Here is a 23494-nt window from a genome sequence, read left to right on the forward strand (position 1 = left end):
AAATATGTTAAGACTTATTGTAGAATCACCTATCAAATTTAAGTGAAGCAATGTCATTATGTTTACTAGAATTGTTCGTGTATTATTACAATATTTAGAATATTTAGAAGCGAATTTTAATGATTCATTTTATATGGTTATTCCTGGAAATGATATTTAGGATAGTTGATTCTGTAAAAAAAAAAAAAAAGAGTTACGACTTTTATAATTATGATCAACGAAATGTGTTTACTTTCGTAAAAATCTTACCCTATTAATGGCGTTTCGTAATAGAAAGATTTTTGTTATTTGTTATCATCAAAAGAATTTTTTATATTTGTATATTTGTATCTTCATTCGAATTCTCACAATTTGGAATTTGTTGAACTGTTATCACTGTATGTTTCCACTTGGCATTTTCTTTAATGCACATTGTTAATTGCTCAAACCATTTCTGAACATCTTCGTTTGAGTATAATTCTACAATATCGCGCTTCTCATTACCATTTATATAATTGATTATCCGTAATTGATTTTTTACTGCTTTTGATTGGCGAACGATGGTTTTCTAAAATCCAATAATATTATAATACTATTAATAGAAAATTTTAAAAGATATATTCTGATGTTTCATTTCACCTTGTTTATACAAATTATACAAACAGGAGTTTGTAACTTTTCTAAACATTTTTTTGATTTCCAAGCTTGCAATTGAAATCCCTGTAATCGTATCCAACATCGTTGACTATTTACAATTGCGAATCCGGCGCAAACTTCTTTATCGATGTAGTACGGTTGAACAGCTAAGCGACAACAAAAATGTCCAAAAAGTGGCAAGGTGTGAACTTTATTCGCAAAATTATTTAATATTAGTTCATGTGAACGTATGTCCCCATCGGTATCGTCAAGTGTCATCTTTGCGTATGCCATCAACTCAAATTGCGGTGCTTTATTAGACACATATTCATCTCGTAGAGTTGCTGCGAATGTTCTACCTACAGTTTTTGAAATTGAAGAATGAATAGTTCTTCTAATTTTTCTCGGAGTACTGGCAATGCTGAGATCCTCTTGTAAAATATGACTATAAACTTCTAAAGACAATTCAAATTCAGCTGATACATTATGGAATAATAAAACGTCAGGAAAGCTAATATCCGTTTGTTTTCTATCAATGGGAAAAAGTAAGCTTGTATCATGAACTTCTGCGCCAACTCGAACTATACAAAATATTGCAAATCTTCGATAATCTCCGCGATTTTTAAAATGATCAGAATCTTTCCACATCAAAGGAAATCTAAGATCTGAGATAGATAACTTTCCTTTACTTTCTGAAGTGCTGAAACATACAATGCTATATAGTATTACCTACAGTCGTACTTTTAATGTATTTTTCTAAATAAATTAATAATACATCGTTTTCAATGATGCATCTCTTCGTTGATGTTCTAATTCAATCATATAGGTAAACATTCTTTTGCTTGAGGTAAACAAGGCACGTGCTGCTTCCAAACATTGTGCAGGGTGTCGTGCAGCAGCTAACAGTCTTGCAGAGCCTTCTTTTATTTTAGTTTCTAATTCTATTTTTTGCTCTAAATCATATTCCTAAACAAAATTATTTTTATAAAAATGATTTCTATTATTACGTTCACTATTTTTTATTACACAAATTTCTAATCTAGCTATAATTTTCAAAAAATATTTTTCCATATACACAATTCATAATGATAAAATATTCTGTGTAAACAAATCAATGAAAATAGTTTGTAATAAATTTTTTGACAAGTTTCAAGCCTGGTTCTTACTAGTTGCATTAATTGCATGTATAAAATATACAATATTTTGTAAATTATTTTTCATATTATATAGCAATGATACACAATAACCAGTAATATGTTTATATACAACTTGTGTTTGTTTAAACATTTCTAATTTCATTATTTTACAAAATATAGAATGAGAACTGACATTGAATACTCTGACTGCCATGATGTGATAATATTTTCACAATCATTACTAATATAATTATAGCATAATTATTAATAAAGGAGCATTTATATCAAATTTATTTAACTTTATTATATAACTTTATTTGTCCTTGGCAAATTAATTATAAATATTTATTTATTAGACACGTGCATTAGATTAATTCACACTTTTCGATTGAGCGTGAAAAATTTTAAAACAATTTTCAATAGCAATTTGTGGAAAGGACACATAAGTACCATTCGTCTTCTTTTCCTTCTAGCAGTACAAATTCTGCATAATCTTTATGCATTTGTTAACTATGTCCTGTCCAATAATTTTGATTATTTTCTTGTAGTCTTATATCACTGAATAACTAGGACTTGAGTTGTACTTCCTTCAAGTGTGTACTTAGTAATGTCAATTACAAGCATTTTGATAATGTTTAACTCATTTGATTGTGTACTGTATGATTTATTCATTGTGGTTACCCATGTTTCAATGACACATAAAAGAAATTTTTTGTATCATATTGAATTTATTGAATTTGTTACATAAATCTAGTTAGTATTAAATAATGTATAATTCAATAAGTGTAAAATAATTTTTTTTGGTCACTTTTTTGTTTTTAATGAAAGTAGATTCTCAGTTACGCAATCATTTTCTGACTAAATGACCAACTTCTCATAGATTTATTATAATAAATGATACACATTAGTTTCATAACTTTTTTCTTTTTTTGGAACAAATGACTTTAATTATCTTTGTTGAATGTATCAATATTGGTAATGATATTTAGAGTTCTTCCTTAAATTTCAATTTCAAATCAAATAAAATATTCATTTCAAAGATAAAGCTTGATGTTCTTACATTACAAATAATAATTACTCTAAATTCAGCAAAATAGCTGTATAGGCGAGTATGAAATATAAGACTTTTAGATCTCACAGAAAAAAGAGAAAATTAATTGTTTGCTAAACTTGCATCCAATTAGAAAGCATTTAACTAGAATAAATTAAAGTTGATAAGGGAATATGGTATCTGTAGAAGGCTTAATCATAATTGCTGAGAGTACAACGTTACATCTACAAGATATCGATCGATAACTGCTGATTATGTGAGATCATCTTTACATCGTAGTGTGTAATAACCGTTGAACAGCGAAATCACATATGTGATTGTATGTGACAATGATTAATCAAAGTGTTAAAATTCCTAGATTTGTCGTGTTCATTTTTTAATAATATTTAAAATAAAATTTGTACGTATTACTTTATAAGACATGACAGTTAATACCTTTCAAATATAAAACGTAACCTATATTTTCTTATAATAATTTATTTAAAAGGCATAAAAAGGCACAAAAGCTATTTCTTCGATAGTTTTAAAAAGTTTATGAACCACAGAAATTTTATGCAAGGCAATAATGCAAATTAAATAACAAAATTTAATCAATTACCGAAAATTTACATACCGCTACATTTTTACAATTTCGAATACTTTCCCGTCTTCGAACTCGTGCCTGATAATCATTTAACGAACGCAAATAATTATGTTCTTCCTCTGAAGAATTACTTGATAGACCACGTCGTAGCGTCCCATTTTTTTTACGTGGCGCCATTTTGAAACTTCATTTTATACCTTCAATAGTAACGGTTTTTCAGCCATTATAGAAAAATATGGACGAAAAGCACACATAGAAGGAAAAAATAAGGGAAAATTATTTTGTACGAAAAATTAATTTTACGAACTTACAAACTCGTGCAACATGAAATATAAAAAGTGTTAAATAAATTTCTTGAAAATTCGAAAGATATATTTGATATATAGATATTCATAAGACAGTGATTAATATAAAGTAAGATATTTAATGAGCACAAATTTTTTATTTCTTTTCCTTGTCCTTCTCTTTGTCCTTTTCTTTTTCTTTTTCTTTATCTTTATCTTTATCTTTATCTTTATCTTTATCCTTATTTTGCTGAAGAGATCCAACGGCTTGACGAACAGCTTCAGAATGAGGATCGACACCTGGTAAATTTTCCAAAACTGATTGTAAAAATGCTGGATCAGACATAACAGCAGCATAATCTTCTTCAACTTCCATTGCTTCCTCTTTAAGGGATTCAAGTTCTTCTATAAAAGAAAATAATAGCAATAATAATATATTGTGTACAAATGTTTAAATACATGATCATATACGTATATACGTGTAGTTGTCATACGTTGATCTTGCATAGACATTTGCATTGCAAAAGCAATTTGTTCCTCTTCAGTCATACGTGCAAAATCGGGTGTATTTATATTAGTGGGAGCTGTATTGTCGGCCGTTGAAGACGAAGCTTCTGCACCTTCGAGTGACATAGCAAGTGCACGTTTTAACATTGCCTCTTCATTATGTACTTCTTTAATCGTTTCTGATCGTTTGTTTGTAGTCGTTTCATTAGCCTGTGCACGCCGTGCTTCATCTTCTTGTCGCTGTCGTTGTTCTTCCATAGAAACACGTAGTGCCTATGTAAATAAAACGATAATCATAAATAACATAAAATTGAATTTCACTAAAAAAGGAAGATTATAAAATACAAACTAATGCCAATTCTGGATCCTCATTTGGATCAACACCAAACTCATAGGCAGATCCTCCCATGCCTGTGCCACCCATTCCATCTTCTCCTTGAAGTATAGGAGAAGAAATTAATGCATCAGATAAATGTGGTCCAGGTGGAACTGAGATCAAATAGCTGCCTGTTCCATCTTTTCCATTAAGAGCGTGGATAAAGGTTGCCAATACTTCATTATTACTGCTTTCTTCACCAAAACTAATCACATCCACATTAACTTTCTCCTTTTTTAATCTTTTCGCTAATTTCACAAGTTCTTTCTCATCGATTTCTATGGGACTACCAATAAAGGCCACAATGCGCATTTTATGGTTTCTACCTTGACGATGTTTTAGCGCCAGCTGTTGATTAATATTTTTATTTACAAATATTACAAGTTCTGTGAAATAAATATGTAAATATAAAAGTAGTTATTATACTCACATGCGCAATTCGTATTCCTGTAATTAGATTTAGGTTACCATTTGGTTGTACCTGATGAAGTTTTGATAAAATCCTGCCCACATCGCTAGTAAGCGTAGCTAACACCTCAACGCTGTTTAAAAGGAAAGTTATTACATGAAGGGTGAAAAATATTTCCTACCAGTGGGGTATAGAGTATAGTTTGACATACTTAGCTAACGTTATTAAACCAACGTTGTTTTCAGGATTCGAACGCGTTTTCGAATGACAAAGCAAATTAACAGCATCTTGTTGTGCTTGCAATCGTGTCGGTAAATAATCTCCATTTCTCATATAATCGCTATTGTCGACACTGCAAATACCCCGAGTTATATATTATTTAAAACAGATTTAAAAGAAATTATTTTAACCGATTCATATAACCTATATTTAATTAGTTTACAAAAATGGAAATATTTGATCTACATTTTAAATAATACACATCACTTGTTACATATTTTATCTATGATTATGTTTTGGATCAAATTCTAAGTTCATTAAAGTTTTTTTAAAAAGGAACAATTAATCGCAAATATGCTTTAAAATATTTCAACTTTGCACTGTCATTCACACTATCATTTACAATATTATTGAAATATTATTGCCGTTTGAAAACAAGAGATTTTAACAACATGAGATGTAATGAAATTTAAAAAGAAATATAATATCGAAAATCAAGAAATATATTGCTCATTGTAAATGTACAATAAATAAATTCGAGGACGTACCATATCATTGTACTTTCCAGTACCATCTTGGTTCGAATCACTAAATCGTTTCATTCCGTTTCGTTCCGTTCTGTCATATTTCGTTGCAATCGTCTGTGTTCACCAGTTTCATTTAGTTCCATTCCGTTCCTTTTAATCCATTTGTTTACACAACAATTGGAAAAATTTTCGAAAAATTTCAAATGTTAATGTTTCTTGAAAATAAAAATAACTAATCAATATTGATCGATTCCAAAGGAAGAAAATGGTATTGCAGAAGAAAGGAAAAAATTATATTTTACGTGCGAATAAAATTATCGTACTATATATGTATATGTGCGTGCATGTGCATGTATATAGGTAATCTTTAGTTTAAATACAATACAAAGTATTATTTGATTATGCTTAAATAAAAAATTTGTAACATTATGACGGTAACAAAAGGAAGTAGAACAATAGAAAAGAAATTTAGGAATTAGAAATATAGAAATAGAGGAAATTTGAAAGCGCGAAAAAAAGAAAGGAAGAGAAGATGTCGGTGGTTGAAAGGAGTTAAAGAGTAAAGGAAGAATCGAGGATTTTGTCCAAATGGAGTGTTGAATATTTCGGTGCTTGGTCCATTAATGTTGCTTCTTCGTAAGTTGGTGGCTGATCATTATAACACCTTGACTTTAATATTTTTCTAGTTCGTCTTCTATTATTAAAAGTGCGTATGATAATTATGAGCGGTCCTAAAAGTAACATAACAACGCCGATTGCAAGCATAATTATGGCAATAGCTGTACCAACTCGATTGATAGGAAGGCGTTGCGATTTTGTTTCACTCTTATTGTTTCCTACATCTTTATAGGATATTTCGTTATTTTCATGCTCAAATAAATTTCTTTCATTCAGCCTGATAAAATTAGTAGAACCAAAATCTTTAAATTCAAACGAAACACTTGATGTACTATTATTTATCATAGTGTTTTCTCTCCCGTAAGAATCTTCATTAAAAGCAAGTGGAATAATAACATTCTTTTTGTGATTTATTTTTTCTACTTCATTTTTGTTGTTTGAATGAATTGACGAAGTTTGAATTGCGTATACATTTCTAGCTTCATAGTCATGACGAATTGCTGTTTGGTCCTTAATCATTGAAATTATTTTAGATATTCCATTACCAATACTACTCGTTGTATGAGAGGTATACAAATCACGCGGCCACTGTTTTTTCGATGTAGTGTTAGAATGATCAATAGTAACATTTTTTCGTTGGCTTTCGATTCGAAAGTTTATAATTTTGAGACGATTTTCCGTGATATTTATTTCTGTAAATAATTTATCTTCGTTCCAGGTTGTAAATTTTTCCTGTGAAAATAGTATCATCGAATATTTTCTTCATTTTTATTTTTAAGCGTGCATAAAAAAATAATAAAAGCTATAAGTGAGAAATACTAAAGTAATTAGATAATTTGAAGCAATTAAATGAAGAAATATATATATGTACGCCATTTACATATAAGATATCAATTTTTATCATTAAGAATACGATTGATCATCATTATTATTCAGTTTAAATACCGATTGTTAAATATTCATTTTAACTATAATTAGTAATTATTTATTTACAGAGATGACATTTTCCAAAATATTTAATAATCGCATTAATCGGGTTATTTATCACGAACCGTAACTTCGAATATTTTTCTAGTCGATTAGAGTGTCGAACCTGTATGTTAATTGTGTCATTTTGTGCCTTTGTTCTTTCACATAGGGATATTGCACCTTTTTGTAAAAGTATAATTCCAACAATACTCCAAATAGTTAGCTGAAAGATGATTGTCAATTTTGGAGCCCATTTATTCATTTTTATGTACAAAGACATCTTAAAAAAAAAAAAAAAATGTCTTTCACAGATAACGTATAACTCGCTTGCTCCTGAATCATTAAATAAAAATCAATAATCTTCAAAACGTATCGTTCCATAAAAATTACTTTACTAACTTACTTTAATATAAATTTCACTTTTTCATTCTGAAGATAACCTACTCGTTGCCTGGTAGACTCAATTTGTGGTTTCTGAAAGACTAAAATTACTTTAATGTTTATAAACTTTAAAGAAAAAACAAAATTCTGCACATACACATATATATAAAACATATGCAAGCACGCACGCACGCACGCACGCATACACAACATATATATATATATATAGTTATAATCGCATTGATATCAATGTTTAGAGTGATCTTTAATGAATTGATAATTAATGTTTAATAAATCTATTTTTGAATAAATTGAAAAATCTAAACTAAATTATGCATAATGTTACTTCGATGCCGTTTCTGTGGTTAATGCTCCCAATAAATCTAGCAACATATAGATAATTAATTATAGATAATTAAAGAAAAATAAAATCGTTAGTAGGATTTAATGCTCACATACTCTTATATTACTAATAGAAAAATAGCAAATCCCTATTTTGTATGCATTTATCGTAGTACATACAATATCCATTTTTATTACCTTAAATATTCAGTGCGATAACATATCTCTTTTACCTTTGTTTATCACGTTTCTTCTTCTAGTCTATAAAACACTATATCGAAACATTGTTGATAAAGATTAATCAACACGAACATATTATAGATTTTTTTACATATCCATGTCGATTTATACTAATCGGTCATAACTGTTGCTTTACACTCGTTCAATAGCTTGTTCGACCATTCTGATCGACTAATTGTTCAATCTTAATTTATCGTGAACGAATAATGCATACGTCATACGTTGTGTATACGTAGCTACTTGCTGGACATTACCAATTGTATTTCATAGATTATATTGTTCGTATTCACTATTCAATACAATTGCGTTTACATTTTTTTTTCTTCACTCTTTTTTATTAATTTCCTTGTTCTTGTACATTTAAAATATAATATTTACTATACAGTAATATGAAATCTAAATATATTTACGTAACATTTTGTTCTAGTCATCAAAATGACTAAAAATGGTGATTACAGAAAGCACAATTACTTATTTTAACTTTAATATTTACAGGACCAACTATACGTAGCTGAATAATCGTAACATGTCCTGTTATAATTAGATTTTTATCCTTCACATGAAATTATACATATATATTGTATATTATGGAATTTAATAAAAAATAAAAACATGGAATACTCTTAACAAAAGACGATATAGAAGAAAGATTGAAAAATAAAATAAAATAACGAAAGTACGACAGTTTAACAGTATTTACTAACAAATTTGTATATTATATTCTTTAAATAGTGTATTGGTTATTAACAATTTGCGATATTCGTTTTGTCCAATAATTGAGCAGCGCCATCTGTGGAAGTTGAATAGAATATATGTAAAGCTACTTATCAAAGAAACTCACAATTTTCCCCAAGTTTTTATTTTTAATTAATTTAATGACGTTTTATGTTGAATTTCTTATCTTCGCGAAATATACAATTTTGACAAGTTTCTGAAATAATTATTGTAACAATATTTTTAGTTTGTAATTCCAAATTATTAAAGTATAATTATGTTATACGGCTATGCTAGAGGATTTTTGTACGGTAATGTAAATCTTTCATGTAAGCAACAAAGAATGACTTGTAACTATGAATACACATGTATTCATATGTACTCATATGTGTAAGTATATCTAGTTACAGATAGTATATATGTACAAGTAGTTACAATAAGATTGAATAATGCTTAAAATGCGAGATAGTGAAGAATTTAAACTCGTAACTCGTCGAAAAAAACGTATATCACATAATCGAACAAATTGTAATTTGAGTACTTCTTCCTATATCAACGATGACGATGGTGCTGACCTCAACATTAATTACGAAAGCATTTTTAGGTAAGAAATTTTTATATATGTATTTCGTGAAGGTGTGTATGCATATCTTTTAAATTAATTTTATAATAATTTTCCAGAAAACTACTAGAAGCTGAAGTTGAATTGAAATATTCATCGTTTGGTGATAACATTTTTCATTGTTTGAAAGATTCATTAATTGCTTTAAATGCTAGTGGCATTTCTGATATATTATGCTATGGTTTAGGTCATTTTTCTAGTTGCAGATCTTCTAAATATCAATTGGCATTTCTTTTATCTTTGAAAAAACATTATGACTCTCAGATATATGTATATGATCCAATTTTTTCTTCAATAGAAATTAAGCTTTTAAACGAACTTCATTGTAATGTTATAAAAATTAACGAGGAAGGCAAACGCATTATACGTGATAATATTACATTAGTATATATGCCACATTGTTCGGTACATTTAATTAATAACTTCCTTTATGCAAATTGGTGTAAGAAGTTAGCAAAGTGCATTCTCTTAACAAATAGTTTCTCAATTGTCGTAGACAATTTGAAAAAGACAAATGGATCGACTCTCACAGATTATGTTTTACGTATTCAACCATATGTTACAGAAATTGTTTTACGAAATGATTTCACATATGAGGAAGCATTCAATGACTTAAATATTCATATATTTCTTGATCAGAATATTAGTACGATTCCTGAAAGTTTTTGGAATAAACGAGAGATCCCTTGCTATCAAGATACAGAAATTGACTATTTAACTGCTAAACAAACTGAAGAAATAGATGCTATGAATTGTAATTATATTATTTACATGTTATTAAGTAAATTAGCATTTTGTAACATTACATATCAATTTCTCCAGGCATATTATGCTATTAATATTACTACGTCACATATAAATGTGCTCAATCAAATTTTAATGAATTATGTAAATTAAAAATATACAATTTTCATATAAATTTAAGAAATAGAATGTTAATATTTGAATCGTAAGAAATAGTTCATTCTGTTTGTTATAGATTGCAAGAAAGATGAAACCTAATGCAAAATTACTTCGCTCACTTATACAAGAAATTCGGCAAGTATCATCTGAAAAAAAAGTAAAAAACAACATTATGATTCAATATATATTTGAACAAGCAAGATCACATAGGGAAACATCTGAAGTCCTATGTAAAGCACGAGAAGAGTTGGAAAACTTGGCAGAAACATACTTTTGTTATCTAAATTCTCAACGTATATGTAAAGAAATTCAAGTCCAATATACTGGTAAGGGTGAACGAAGTATCAAAGAAACTGCAGATCTTGTGGGATTCAAATTACCTTATGATCCAAAATGAAGTCTCTTTTAAATAATAATTGAATTAATCTAGATTTATTAGCATACAAAATATCATGAAAAATAATAAGAAGAAAGTACAATTATAAAAGGTATTTGTTAAAGTACAAAATAAATGTTGATTAACTATAATTGACTCATGAGTATTCTTTACGGATACACTTAGCTATAGTTGATAATTGCATATTACTGGTGCCTTCGTATATAGTGCCGATTTTGGAATCTCTGAAATATTTTTCTTGTGGAAAATCAGTTGTGAATCCTACTCCACCCATAAAGTCAATACATTTTGCAGTAACACGTAAAGCTGTTTCTATGTTAAAAGAGATACATGTACGTTATAATTTATGCACAATGTCGATATTTTAATACCCTATAGCTTTTGAGAAAGAAAAGAATAGATATTACCGGAAGCAAAAAGTTTTGCCATAGCAGCTTCTTTTATTACATCTTTTTTAACGTCAACTAATCTGGCTGCATTATATACCAATAGTCTGGCACATTCAAGTTCTGTGGCCACTTGAGCAATTTGATGTTGCATGGACTACAAACAGATAAGACATTTAAAACGTTTCATATTGGTACCCATAACGTTAAAAGTAATTTAATTTTTTTCTTGTACTTGAAATGAGAATATGTCTTTTCCAAATTGCCTCCTTTCTAGTGTGTATGGTATTGTGGCATCTAAGCACCCCTGTGCTATTCCAATCATTTGTGCTCCAATACCGATTCGGCCTTCATTTAAAAATCCTGCGGCATATTTGTATCCATGTCCAAATTGTCCTAAGATATTATTTTCAGGAACCTTAATTCATGAAATGAATAAAGATTGCGAAAATTAAGATCTTTATGCAATGCATTTTCGAAGCTCTTCTGTACATGTTTCACAAAATCAATTCATTTACTCTAACGTTGTCGAAGTGAATCATACAGGTACCGGATGCCTTAATTCCTAACTTATCCTCCGGTTTGGCGACTGTCAATCCAGGTGTATCTCGTTCAACAAAAAAAGTCGTAATCCCACGGTATCCCTGTACCAAAGATTTGTTATTATTATGCGATAGTCGTATTTATGGATCTTTTGCAATTTTAACTTTACTAAATTGCATTTCTAAAATTTTTTCTTAAAATTGCCAAAATTATCATTTAGCAAAGATAAAGATATAGAAAAATGAATTTGGTCAAAGATCGAAGTTTACACAATCGACTATTTAAATGAGTTGACAGAACAACGAATTGACAGAAACCTAATGCGATAAGAATTGTAAAATGAACAAAATCTATCATAGCTTCAGATTACAATTCTATGTGGTATCGTATCAATTAAAGTCGTTACTTGAAGGATTTCGTTATATGTATCTATTCGACAAACATATATTCATTTTTTCAAACTTTAAATTATAAAATCAATTCAGTTAAACTTTGTTTCTTTCCTTTTTCTCTTTTCTAATATCATTACAGATTACATAATATTATACGGTATAATTTTATAATATAATTATAAACATAATTTATAGTATTTAATAATAATTCAATGGAATACAATAAAAAGTATATTAAGCTTACGGCAGAAGGATTTGCGTTAGCGAAAACTAAAAATAATTCCGCAATATCGGAATTTGAAATCCACATTTTTGTTCCATTTATCACATATTCAGATCCATCCCTTTTTGCTTCAGTTTTTAAAGAAAAAGCATCTGATCCTGAACCGGGTTCTGTAAGACAAAAGCTTCCCACCTAGAAAAAAATGACAAATGCGGAAGAAAGAGAAAAACATACATATTTTTATTGAATTGATTTCTTTTACATGTTTTGCTGAAATTTACCGCACTTTAACGTAAGTTCTATTACTTACGTAATCTTGTGCTAATTTCGGCAGATATTTCGCTTTTTGTTCTTCCGTAGCGACTTTAGTGATTAATGAATTCACCAAGGTATTATGGATATCAACTAAAGCTGCTACAGATCCATCAATTTTGGCAACTTCTTCGACTGATAAAATTGTTGTCATAAAGTTACATCCAGATCCACCATATTTTTCTGGTATTTCAATACCCATTAACTATCAATGGATCAATTAAAGATGTCGAGTGCCATTCAAAAATGCAAAAAGAAATTTGTAAGAATAAAGGTAAATATTTCGAATGAACTACTTAGGTTGAAAATCAATATTACTGTAAATAAAAAACTTACACCATTCTCGAAAAGCTTTCGTAGCAGCCCTTCGTCTATTTTACTCTCTTTCTCCATTTTTCGTACAAGGGGAGAAATTTCCTCTTTCGCCAATTTACCAACTAGCAAGTTTTGCAAAATTTATATTTTATATCTATCCATTACGACGTAAAATTTGCAAGTAAAAATTAAATACAAAGTTGAGTTTGCATCCTCATAAGTAAATAAGCAATCTACTACGAAATATTCGATAATAATAACAATTACCACTTTCTTTCATTAACAGTTCCTCATCTGAAAATTGGGATAAAGGTCCAGGACAGTGATTCATTCGTGCTACACAAGCACTGATGTGCCTTTTGGTACATATTTTTCGTGATATCTGAAAATTGATTTCATTGGTCTATTGTCATTTTTAAATACGTATATTATGACTATATGAACTACGTTTCTAAACTATTTCTTGTTGAAGAACGATATCTAATTAATATAAACAAATTATTCGAATACATATTTAATTCATAAAATTGACACAGTTTCTATATCGTTATAAAAATAAAGTAAAATATTTAAGCAATACAATCATGAATCAATACATGAAATGAATAGAAAAAAAAAGCAATAAAAGTAAAATTTATAATCCTTACGTGCCACGTCATCAAATTAAAATTATACGTTATTTCTTCCTTTTGTATTGTATTGGAGTTATTAAAGCAACTGATTTAAATTTGCTTAATCACTGTTATTAAACAGTGTTCAAAAGTTATGCGAACGGTAGAAACTTTTATATGTACGTACCTGTTCAATTAAAGATGTATATAAATTCATGTTCAGTTTAGTATCTATATTTTAAATTGCAAAATACAAATTAATTCCGATGACATTCACAAGAAATATAAATTGATGATATATGAAATATGTTAATATTTATAAAAATCCAATAACTCCGAAAATGAGAGAAAATGTAAATCAGTGCTGTTCGATCTGAGACTAGATCGGAGACTGTAGTATTATCTCGATCGTAATATCGTACATAATATGCCGATCTTGAAGTTTCACTTCCTGTTGATTTTATACATGTATAAAGAGACCAAACAGGTTCTTATGTAATAAGAAGGATGATGTAAATTCTTCTTAATGAAATGTCCAAAACGTAATAATTACTATTTATGTAATACATTTATTAAAAATTATAAAGTTTCTATATTTATGTGTGTTTCAATTGTGAAACATTGCACACATATATGGATTTATATATACTTAATTATTTAGATATATCTTGAAAAATTGTTTTATCTAGTATATATAATTGTATCTATGTAAAATTTATATTGTTCGAAATCAGGCTTTCATAAGTTATAAAAACAAATTATTTTCGATGTTTCTGCTTAATATTCTGAACGATTTGAAAATTTCTAAATAATTGAAAAATAAGTAAAAGAAAATGAAAAGTGGCTTGGAGATTATACGGATATATTTTTCTTCTACGATATGCTTTAACATGATGTTTTAATATTAACCACTACGCGAACAATTGAGTTCCCGTTAAATCTAGAAATGGAAATACATCTTGTACAAAGTACAATTGAATTTCACTCACATATTTATCAGTGTACGTTAATCTTCTAGTTGTTTCAAAGATTTGGGTTTATTTGTAATTTAACTTCTTCATCGAAATATATTAGCTCAGCTTAATTAATTCACCTGTTTTACGCTAATCGCCTATTTTCCAAATATCAAAAATACATTATCACATTAGAATTTCAGTCTCTTCGTTATAGTAACGGTTTCAAATTAATCATTATTTATTAGTATATGTATACCCTTCTAAAATCTAATAAAAGACGTTATTGGAAATTTTTCAAGTTATGTATCGCAAATCAAATACATATATATACACATATATATTACAATTGGTGAAAGGATACGAAACGGGTATCAAGTATGTAGATGAATCGACGAATGAATAAATGCATAGAAAGTGTGCAATGCATTAGAATACATGATATCATTTGTTATGACTATTGTACATAAACCTATATAATTAAGGAAATATTTTAATAATTTGTAATAATAATTAACATATCACGCAAAATTAATCGCGAGCAGAATTTTAAATTCATCGACAAATATATGCTGGTTTAGTTTTGCTGTACTCATGATAAATATTTTACATATTTTATATTGTCACAGTGACAAAAAAAATGTCAAACATTTTCAATGAGTGGTATGACATTGACTTTTGATGACTTTTGGTACGTACATATTATACGCAATATCATTGGTTGTATAAAACTCGAATGTTGATTGGATACCTAGCTTAAAAGACAGCCAACCAGATGGTATATTTTCAAGAAGGGATCTTTCGTTGGATTACTCTTGAAGGCTTGTAGATCAGTTGCGCATCAGTATTATGCGCACAATCTATGTACGTATGTATAATTAGTTGGAGAGAAAGAAAGTAGGTACATGAAGTAAAGACGAAGAAGCTTAGTATTGATAACGAATTTGTAATAAATTATTTACAAATATTAAACTCTGTATATGGTCAAGGGAAGTTTAAACATGAAAATTTCGACTAAGATGAATACAGCTAGTAAATAAATTAAAAAATCATAGGTTAAAAATTATAATTGTTCATAAGGCTGAATACAAAAAAAAATAAAAAAAAAAATAAAAACGTAGAACTGGAAGTGAGTGCATTGAAAGTGGAAAGGAGAAGATAGAGGTGGAAGTGGAAGTGGAAGTGGAAGTGGAAGTGGAAGTGGCGGTGGTGGTGGTGGTAGTGGTGGCGGTGGTAGAAATAGTGGTGGTGGCAGTACCAGCTAACCAGGAGGTGGAGGAGGTTTGGGGAAGGTTTGCCAGCCGCCGGAAGAGCATCGACGGCGACGGGGGCGGGGAAGCTGTCCACCGAACGGAACGACCGCTCGGTGATACGAGTCGCAAGTCGAACGGTTCACGAAACGAATACGGATATATCGATTATCAACGATAGTTGCCGATTTTGTGTTAGGTAAGTCTCATTGAATAATGTTAGAAAATATCACTATAGATACAATTTACTTCGAAACTTGCAGTGCTGTTAAAAGACGAAAGAATGAAGTTCTAAATAACTGACACGAATGACGTAGCGTAAGGGGTGTGTCGTGATGATTGGGCGGCAATCTTAGTAGATTTTTTGTATATTTGTAGACACTTTTCAACGATACGTAATCCCCAAGTCATAGGAATCCTATTTTTAATCATTTTTAGAATATTTCGTAAAAGTACGTTGATAATTACTGTCAGGATACTCGCTGTCATAATTACGCCATTGAAAACCATTACTCTCCATTGCTGTATCGCCATTTGCATTGTTAAACCATTGACCTTCTTTTCGTACTTATGTTCGTTAAGTATGAAGTTTAACCGAAAGTTTACGCTTCAACGTGGTTGTAATGCTATTTTATATTTCCCTTTTTCATTTGATACAATATTTTGTTGCATTATATATATATATATATTTGATGGAAAAGCATGATAATAAAAATAAAAATTACGACGTTTATATTGGGTTTTCATTTGATAAATTTGAGAATTCATACTATTTTAGTATATATATATATGGATAATAATTTATAATAAAAACTATCAGGTTTTGAGAAACATGTTCATCAATTTCTTCTTGTCATTTTCTGTATGTATTTTATCCATTTGTTATATAGTTGGTAATGAAAGGATAATCAATTTTTAACAAGATACAAATAAAGTAAAAATGAATTTGCTTTTCAATGTCCCCGATGTATACGCATGCGCGCAAATATGAAATTTACTCACATTTGTATAGAGTAACAAATTGACACATACGCATACGCACGAGGGTGGGCGCGCGCTCATACAGATAAATGCGCGCGTGCGCGCGCACACACACAGAGGTCATTTGGGCGTATTTACACGAATAACCATACGCTGAGTTCGTTTCGACGTCCCTATGATCGGATTCGTACGCAGGAATAAAATGTCAGCATACCCCATGTATGCACACGCGCGCGCGTAAGTGTCTCAAGAATTTCATATTGTCTCCATTATTTTTACGAAAGATAATTACGAAAGAAAGTGTAAATACGAATGTAAATGTTTCTTTACAATAATAAGCGACCATTTTTCTTACAACTCCAGTCTACCGGTGTTGCAATCTATCGTCGCTTGGAAATGAACTTGCTGTTCTCAAGTTTCGATTCTATAGAAAGCATGTTCACCTGTGCATCGAGCAGTTTATGGTAGTTTAAACTTTTTGTTTCACTTTTTTTCTTTTTATCCGAATGCGTTTCATTTCAATTCATCGGTAATTATAGTTTTTTATTTCACTAAGTGTGCTGGGATTAAGTTTTTTGAATACTTTAATTCTAATTCTATGAACTTTTACAAATTTTGTTGCATATTTATCAATGGTACTACGATATTCGATTATTGGAAATTTGTTTGAAAATAGTAATTATTAGTAATAGTGGAAACTGTATCTGGATGAAATACGACATTTGATGTTTCATTGTTTTAACGATTAAATACTCATAAAAGGAATTTATTTCTTGCTTTTGTGTTTTTTCCTCATATTAATACATAGAATGTAATGATTCCGCCTTTCATCGGACAAACGTAGTACCGCCCAATGAATAACGATAGTGAGCTATACGTTTTAAGTTATGACATCATCGTGCCGAGAACAGCGGACGCATCGTATTAAATATCTCGCGCGCAATACGCGCATTCGGTTTACTATTCTCGATAATTTTATACGTTACCGGTATTTTTGCATAACTAATACTTTGTTATAAAATATCAACGAATCGACGAAATTTAGTTGTATCAAATTCGAACTGTTTTGACTTGTTTCTTTATTGGAAGATTTTTATGTCTGGCAAAAAGCATTAAAATTTACATGCAAATTAAATAACATTTGAGGAAGCATAAAATTTATCGTCATGTCAACAAAGATGGTAATACAACACAATGGTGATTGGCAGCGAATAGTCGGAATTCAGTTGGTGTTATATCGTTGATAAATAACGTTGACGAACATTAATTGAAGGAATTACATGACTTGGTTATACCGAATTATGTTCATATACAGCATATTTTTATATGCAATTTGTTTCTAATTTAGAATTAAAATAGAAAAGATAAATATTATATCTTATATTGTTAATGAAAATATAGAAACATATGATTTACGTTTTTCGTGAGTTTAATAATGTGCGTTTAATAATAAAGTTTATTATTAAAACGAATTGAACTGTTTGTAAACGTAATGTAAGAAAAAATTTGGTCATGACCAAGAAGTGTATTGATCTTTATGCCCGTGTACTATTATAAGAAATATTATTTTTGTTAACACATGTAAAATATTAATGATTACCATATTCGTGTACTTGTTTTGGAAAATTTATTTGTCCAAAATTTCTTTAAGGTCAGATACACTTTGCACAACCGTTTATACTTCTTTGTTTGTATCCAAAATTTTCACTATTTAATCGATAAATTGAAAAAAAGGAAAAAAGAAGGAAAAACTATTGTTTGTTTTGAAGTGGCAGTTAATATGTTATATTGTAACAATGATTTATTGGAATGTTAGAATTTTAGGGAAATATAAATAATATTTTCCTTTCAACAATTGTGTGTATAATGAAGCTATTCGGTTTAACAAAATCGATAAAACGATAAAGAAGGAATTGTAGAAAATTGCCATAGATTCGGTGGAAGTGCAGATACTATATGTATAGTTTCGTGTAGACGATAAAAGAATTTGTAGAACAATCTCTGCAGTTTGCCTATTATTTACAGTAGATTTCGCGGAAGTCATAGATTTAGGTTAAGCATACGCTTCCGAATTATACGGAGCTGTTAAGCAAGGTTATTAGTGATACTAACGTACTAACGTATGGATATGAGAAGGTATATAACAAAAAACACGTACATTTTCAAAAGTTATGCAACGAAAGGGTCCTCATATTTTTTTATGATTATATTTGCGTTGCAAGTATCCACGTTAAAACTCATTTTCATCTATTCTACAGAATCGTAATATATGACATGCGATAATCAAGATATATTTTATGGAAATAGATTATTATATAAATTTGATAAAGTAATATATTTTGAAAAATATGATACACAATACAAGATATTAGGAGGTGTAAGAAAGTGAAAGCAAGAGAACGAACGTAGGGCCAGACGATGGGTTCACGTGATATAAATAAACGTAGTCAGAATTTGAGAAAAGGGAATTGTGATTTTAGTCACTCTAGGGATTCTTGTCATATCCCCCTACTGTCCTACGCGCTTGACGCACCTTATTCTACTTGGCTGTTACTCGCAACTTTATTGATCGTTTGCTGTCTTCTGTCAGTTTTCTTCCGTAAGTTATTTTTCACATATGAAATGAGAAAAAAAACAGCTAAAAACTATTTTTTTCCAATTGGGGATGAAGTGTAATATTATATTATACATAGTAGAAATATAAAAAAGCAAAAAGTAAATAATACATGTTATTTAAACGAAAAAATAATTGTTCCCAATTGTACAAAAGTTTTCATTTTACTCTTTAACTTTGAGAAATATATCAAAACATGTATGTATTAAATTTAAAATATTTTGTTTTAGTCGGTATTCAACGGCGGGGGTGGAAGGAAGTGGCGGAGGAGGAGGAGGTGGAGGTGGAGGTGGAGGACAGCGGCGACGATAGTGGTGGTGCTGTCCGGTAGTGACGACGGCGACGACAGCAGTGGTGGTGGTAGTGGTAGTGGTGACGGTAGTGGCGGCGGTGACAGTGATAACGACAGTGGTTAAAAACACGAAAAGCTAAGAAACAATATAAAAGAAAAATTTTATTTAGGAAAGAATAAAGAGAAATTATTAAAAAGGAAAATACGTAAGAAGTAAGTAACAAGGATGGCAGATATAAGTCAACAGCAACCGCTATCCGAACCTCATACGAACGGATTAATGGACGGTTTAACAGAAGAAGAGAAGAGTAAGATGCGGCCTGCCGATATCGATGCAGTAAGTTTAGAAAACTAAACTTTATTCTTACGTACCATGTGTACATATGTTGAACTTTCCGCTCAAACTGTCGAGATTTGTAATCTTCAGATTGTTATACACGATAGTCCTATTATATGCATCATTAATTAACAATTAACGTTCATCACTAATGACATACGAATCTATCGAGACGAAGTACATCAAAAGTATACCAAATACATCAAAATCATGATTTTTATTTTTTTATTCATAGGATATGAGGGAAATGGAAAGGAGGAAGAGAGTTGAAATGATGATGAATTCGCGACTTTTTCGAGAAGAATTAGAACGCATAATTGAGACACAGATGAAAGACGGTGCTGGACCATCAGGTCTGCTACAGCAAATCTCTGACATGATGGGTGCACAAGGTGCTCGGTTTAATGGAAATGTGTTTAAAAGTGAGTTGGTTGTACTATTACTAATTGTTTAAATATTTTATCAAATATATTTAATTTTGTTGTAGATTCAAATTGTGTATTACCCATTAATGATATACGTGGTGTAGAGAGCATGGGTTATGCAAAGGGAGAGAAACTGTTGCGCTGCAAATTGGCAGCAGTATTTAGATTGCTTGATCTCTATGGTTGGACCCAAGGTGTCGGTGGACAAATTACAGCTCGTTTAAATCAAGACCAAGAGCACTTCTTAGTTAATCCATATGGTTTGTTGTATCACGAAGTTACAGCTTCGAGTTTGATTAAAATTGATATGCAAGGAACGATTGTGGAACAAGGAACAACCAATTTTGGGGTTCATGTGGCAGGATTTCAATTGCATTCAACGATCCACGCTGCAAGACCAGATATTAAGTGTATTGTTCACATTACCACTCCGTCCGTTACTGCTGTAAGTATAAAGCTGTATCTTTCTTTATTTTTCAAATATATCTGTTAATTATATTTTCAAAAAAATATTTTTCTTTATTTCATGCCCCATCAGATCTCGTCACTAAAGTGCGGATTGCTGCCAACCGGACAAGAGAGCATAGTAATAGGAGAAGTAAGTACACATCAATATATTGGTGGATTTTTTGAACCTGAGGAAAAAGAGAAGATAGCAAGAAATCTTGGTCCAATGAATAAAGTTATGCTGTTAACAAATCGCGGTGCTCTCTGTTGCGGAGAAACTGTCGAAGAAGCTTTCTATAACGTTTACAATATGGTCCTAGCTTGCGAAACTCAGTTGAAACTAATGCCCGCTGGTTTGGATAATTTAAATCTTATTTCTGAAGAATGTAAGAAAGCTATATTCGAAGCATCGAGAAAACCACCAACACCGCAACAAACGGTTCCGATGTCTGAAACCACGGTTCTTGCTGAAAAACTTGAAAAGCGTTGGCGTATCGGTGGAACTGAATTTGAAGCGCTTATGCGGATGCTTGATAATGCAGTAAGTGTACGGGCTCTCTCTTTTTCTTTTTTCTTTTCATTCTCTTCTTTTCCTTTCATTTTTGATCTTTTCCCAGAAAAATCTTATTTTTATTTATTAATTATCGAGTGCATATTCCTTAAATGTTGATTCGATACAAATGATATAAATTGAATCATTCACAGGGGTTCCGAACTGGTTATATATACAGAAATCCATTAGTGAAAGGGGAACCTCCGCGACCTCGAAATGATGTTGAGGTGCCACCAGCGGTCTCGTCTTTGGGGTATTTACTCGAAGAGGAAGAACTTTATAAACAAGGGTAAATAGATTGATTTGTTATATAAAAATGATTTATAATTATCAAATGAAATTTTCAATTATATTTTTGATTTGTTTTTATAGATTCTGGAAAGGTGGTCGTAAAGGCACAGATAGGTCACGTTGGCTAAATTCACCCAATGTATATCAAAAGGTTGAAATACTAGAAACGGGAACTCCAGATCCGAAGAAAATTACAAAGGTAGAAGTCATCACTTTTGAGAACAAAAATGAGTAAATTTAATCATGTGTTTCTAAAATGAAAATCAATAAAATGATACCAGAAAATAAGAAAATAATATATAAAAAGGAGCATAAAATTTGTGCAAAGGTTTGAATTATATCTTATATAATATTATCAAAAAAGTATAATACCTTCTATGAGTCAGTGTCAACATTTACAACTATTTTACATGAAAATGTTGTTATATTAATAATTTTTTAAAATATTGTTTTCCAAAAAGTAATTACTATTGTTAATCGGCAAAGATAAAGATAGTACATGCAAGTTTTTAAAGATATAACTTTCCTCGATTAGAATGATAGAGCAAATGAATCATATTGTTTGATATTATTCATCGTTTTCTTTCAATATACTTTACTGCATGTATTTACTCAATGATAAAAGGAAATCTTATATCAAATCTAATTGAAAATAAAAATTCAAGATTACATAGAAACATTAATTTCTCCGGTTCAATTGTATTGCATTATTTGCTCGTTATTTCTAATCTCTAGTAATATTAACGTACTTTCGATACATTCCAATTTATGATAACGATAAAACTGTGCAGTGCATATAGAAAGATGAGATGGGAAGGGAATATAATTACTTGATTTTTAAGACAAAGAAGCTTATAATAGCTTTTAACGATCTGCTTATTATGACTAGTGTAAAATGTAATTCTAAATAAATATTGCTATGATACTTTATGGATCTTTTAGTGAAACAACTAAAGTTATAACAGATTTACTGCACTTCTCTCTTGTAGCTTATTGGTATATAAATAAATAAATATATCTCTTCTGTTGATCGTGTATAGGTAATTTTTTGAAAAGAAAAGAACCCTTTTCTTTGCTTTATAACAGTGCGACTATATGTATGAATACAAGAGGAAGAAAATACAAAGAATCACGTTAAATTTATGTTATGAATTTATATTTTGATGATCAGTTCGATGAGCAATGATAGCCTTATTCATGAGCATTTTCTCAAGTTTATGGCATTTTAGTGTTGCTGTGTAAGCATCGAACTTAATATAATCATACAATGTGCATGGATATTGACCATTTATGTCATTGACCGATTCACATTCGAAACTGTGTATGAATGTGTGCCTGTTCAAATCGTGTCGTTGAGGGGATGGTTATTAATCTCTTCGTCCCACTGCATTTACAAAACCAGATCGATCGACCCTATAAGGTGTTAGAAAGGGCAAAGGAGAGAGAGAGAGACGAGAGAGAGGGGGGAGGGAGGGAGGGAGGGAGGGAGATAGGGTGTCGGCGCGATGCGTTTCTGCCGGATCGCATAAAGACGTTTATCGCGGATCGAGCGCATCGATGGGACCGCGGGTGGAAAAAAGGAAAGGAAAGGGAAAGGGAGAGAGGAGCGTGTGGTTTGCTCCGGTTTGGCTCGGGCTAACTGGTATAATTAGCGATACGGCGTTGTCCGGCGGAGG

The 23494-nt window shown here is 30.3% G+C and overlaps 6 protein-coding genes across 9 annotated transcripts in view; 2 read left to right on the forward strand and 4 right to left on the reverse strand.

Annotated features, from left to right (window-relative positions):
* Nucleotides 1–152: 152 nt before the first annotated feature.
* LOC108554476 (rhotekin-2) lies at nt 153–3804 on the reverse strand. Of its 2 annotated transcripts, XR_001890707.1 has the most exons (5): nt 3416–3804; nt 1391–1581; nt 619–1315; nt 250–547; nt 153–171 (listed from the first exon to the last, which is right to left on the reverse strand). XR_001890707.1 is itself a non-coding variant. In XM_017909775.1 (4 exons), the coding sequence occupies exons 1-4, from the start codon at nt 3560–3562 to the stop codon at nt 311–313; spliced, it is 1272 nt and encodes a 423-aa protein (XP_017765264.1). In that variant the 5' UTR covers nt 3563–3804; the 3' UTR covers nt 239–310. The 2 variants fall into 2 exon arrangements, 1 of the variants encoding a protein (XP_017765264.1); XM_017909775.1 differs by lacking the exon at nt 153–171 and having other exon boundaries at nt 239–547.
* A 7-nt stretch (nt 3805–3811) lies between these two features.
* Rpn10 (regulatory particle non-ATPase 10) lies at nt 3812–5843 on the reverse strand. Its single transcript, XM_017909776.1, has 6 exons — nt 5729–5843; nt 5173–5313; nt 4983–5094; nt 4526–4900; nt 4164–4449; nt 3812–4074 (listed from the first exon to the last, which is right to left on the reverse strand). Exons 1-6 carry the CDS (start codon nt 5752–5754, stop codon nt 3827–3829), a joined length of 1188 nt encoding a protein of 395 aa, XP_017765265.1. The 5' UTR covers nt 5755–5843; the 3' UTR covers nt 3812–3826.
* Nucleotides 5844–6062: 219 nt separating this feature from the next.
* On the reverse strand, nt 6063–8466 carry LOC108554478 (uncharacterized). The gene is made up of 4 exons (XM_017909778.1): nt 8251–8466; nt 7698–7776; nt 7419–7574; nt 6063–7057 (listed from the first exon to the last, which is right to left on the reverse strand). The coding sequence occupies exons 3-4, from the start codon at nt 7572–7574 to the stop codon at nt 6260–6262; spliced, it is 954 nt and encodes a 317-aa protein (XP_017765267.1). The 5' UTR covers nt 7698–7776; nt 8251–8466; the 3' UTR covers nt 6063–6259.
* Nucleotides 8467–9348: 882 nt separating this feature from the next.
* Nucleotides 9349–10681, forward strand: LOC108554444 (SRR1-like protein). Its single transcript, XM_017909725.1, has 3 exons — nt 9349–9575; nt 9653–10347; nt 10573–10681. The coding sequence occupies exons 1-3, from the start codon at nt 9421–9423 to the stop codon at nt 10593–10595; spliced, it is 873 nt and encodes a 290-aa protein (XP_017765214.1). The 5' UTR covers nt 9349–9420; the 3' UTR covers nt 10596–10681.
* Nucleotides 10682–11009: 328 nt separating this feature from the next.
* Nucleotides 11010–14033, reverse strand: LOC108554443 (short/branched chain specific acyl-CoA dehydrogenase, mitochondrial). Its single transcript, XM_017909724.1, has 9 exons — nt 13863–14033; nt 13332–13446; nt 13086–13186; nt 12748–12954; nt 12459–12629; nt 11798–11923; nt 11515–11697; nt 11301–11436; nt 11010–11205 (listed from the first exon to the last, which is right to left on the reverse strand). The coding sequence occupies exons 1-9, from the start codon at nt 13890–13892 to the stop codon at nt 11030–11032; spliced, it is 1245 nt and encodes a 414-aa protein (XP_017765213.1). The 5' UTR covers nt 13893–14033; the 3' UTR covers nt 11010–11029.
* A 5735-nt stretch (nt 14034–19768) lies between these two features.
* Nucleotides 19769–23494, forward strand: part of hts (adducin 1-like protein hts) — a 12162-nt gene continuing 8436 nt past the window's right edge. For 2 of the 3 annotated variants that reach the window (XM_017909744.1, XM_017909745.1), the window contains exons 1-6: nt 19992–20102; nt 20338–20524; nt 20590–20972; nt 21066–21515; nt 21680–21816; nt 21900–22017. In XM_017909744.1, the coding sequence (XP_017765233.1) occupies nt 19992–20102; nt 20338–20524; nt 20590–20972; nt 21066–21515; nt 21680–21816; nt 21900–22017 (1386 nt within the window). Of the gene's footprint in view, nt 20103–20337; nt 20525–20589; nt 20973–21065; nt 21516–21679; nt 21817–21899; nt 22018–23494 lie in introns of all 3 variants that reach the window. The other variant, XM_017909742.1, reaches the window with a different exon arrangement.

Source organism: Eufriesea mexicana, unplaced genomic scaffold, assembly GCF_001483705.2.
Source record: "Eufriesea mexicana isolate 0111107269 unplaced genomic scaffold, ASM148370v2 scaffold21577, whole genome shotgun sequence".
Taxonomy (NCBI): domain Eukaryota; kingdom Metazoa; phylum Arthropoda; class Insecta; order Hymenoptera; family Apidae; genus Eufriesea; species Eufriesea mexicana.

Coding starts and splice junctions, on each gene's coding strand:
- Rpn10 (XM_017909776.1), bottom strand. CDS start 5,754: ATGGTACTGGAAAGTACAATGATATG. Junction 5,095..5,172: donor GGTTTAATAACGTTAGCTAA/GTATGTCAAACT, acceptor CCTTTTAAACAG/CGTTGAGGTGTTAGCTACGC. Junction 4,901..4,982: donor CAGGAATACGAATTGCGCAT/GTGAGTATAATA, acceptor ATTAATCAACAG/CTGGCGCTAAAACATCGTCA.
- LOC108554443 (XM_017909724.1), bottom strand. CDS start 13,892: ATGAATTTATATACATCTTTAATTGAACAG. Junction 12,955..13,085: donor GAAAGCTTTTCGAGAATGGT/GTAAGTTTTTTA, acceptor ATCCATTGATAG/TTAATGGGTATTGAAATACC. Junction 11,437..11,514: donor AAGACATATTCTCATTTCAA/GTACAAGAAAAA, acceptor ATCTGTTTGTAG/TCCATGCAACATCAAATTGC.
- LOC108554476 (XM_017909775.1), bottom strand. CDS start 3,562: ATGGCGCCACGTAAAAAAAATGGGACGCTACGACGTGGTCTATCAAGT. Junction 1,582..3,415: donor GAAATTGTAAAAATGTAGCG/GTATGTAAATTT, acceptor AATTTTGTTTAG/GAATATGATTTAGAGCAAAA. Junction 548..618: donor GTATAATTTGTATAAACAAG/GTGAAATGAAAC, acceptor ATTGGATTTTAG/AAAACCATCGTTCGCCAATC.
- LOC108554478 (XM_017909778.1), bottom strand. CDS start 7,574: ATGTCTTTGTACATAAAAATGAATAAATGGGCTCCAAAATTGACAATC. Junction 7,058..7,418: donor ATGACACAATTAACATACAG/GTTCGACACTCT, acceptor CTATTTTCACAG/GAAAAATTTACAACCTGGAA.
- LOC108554444 (XM_017909725.1), top strand. CDS start 9,421: ATGCTTAAAATGCGAGATAGTGAAGAATTTAAACTCGTAACTCGTCGA. Junction 9,576..9,652: donor AATTACGAAAGCATTTTTAG/GTAAGAAATTTT, acceptor ATAATTTTCCAG/AAAACTACTAGAAGCTGAAG. Junction 10,348..10,572: donor AGAAATAGATGCTATGAATT/GTAATTATATTA, acceptor TGTTTGTTATAG/ATTGCAAGAAAGATGAAACC.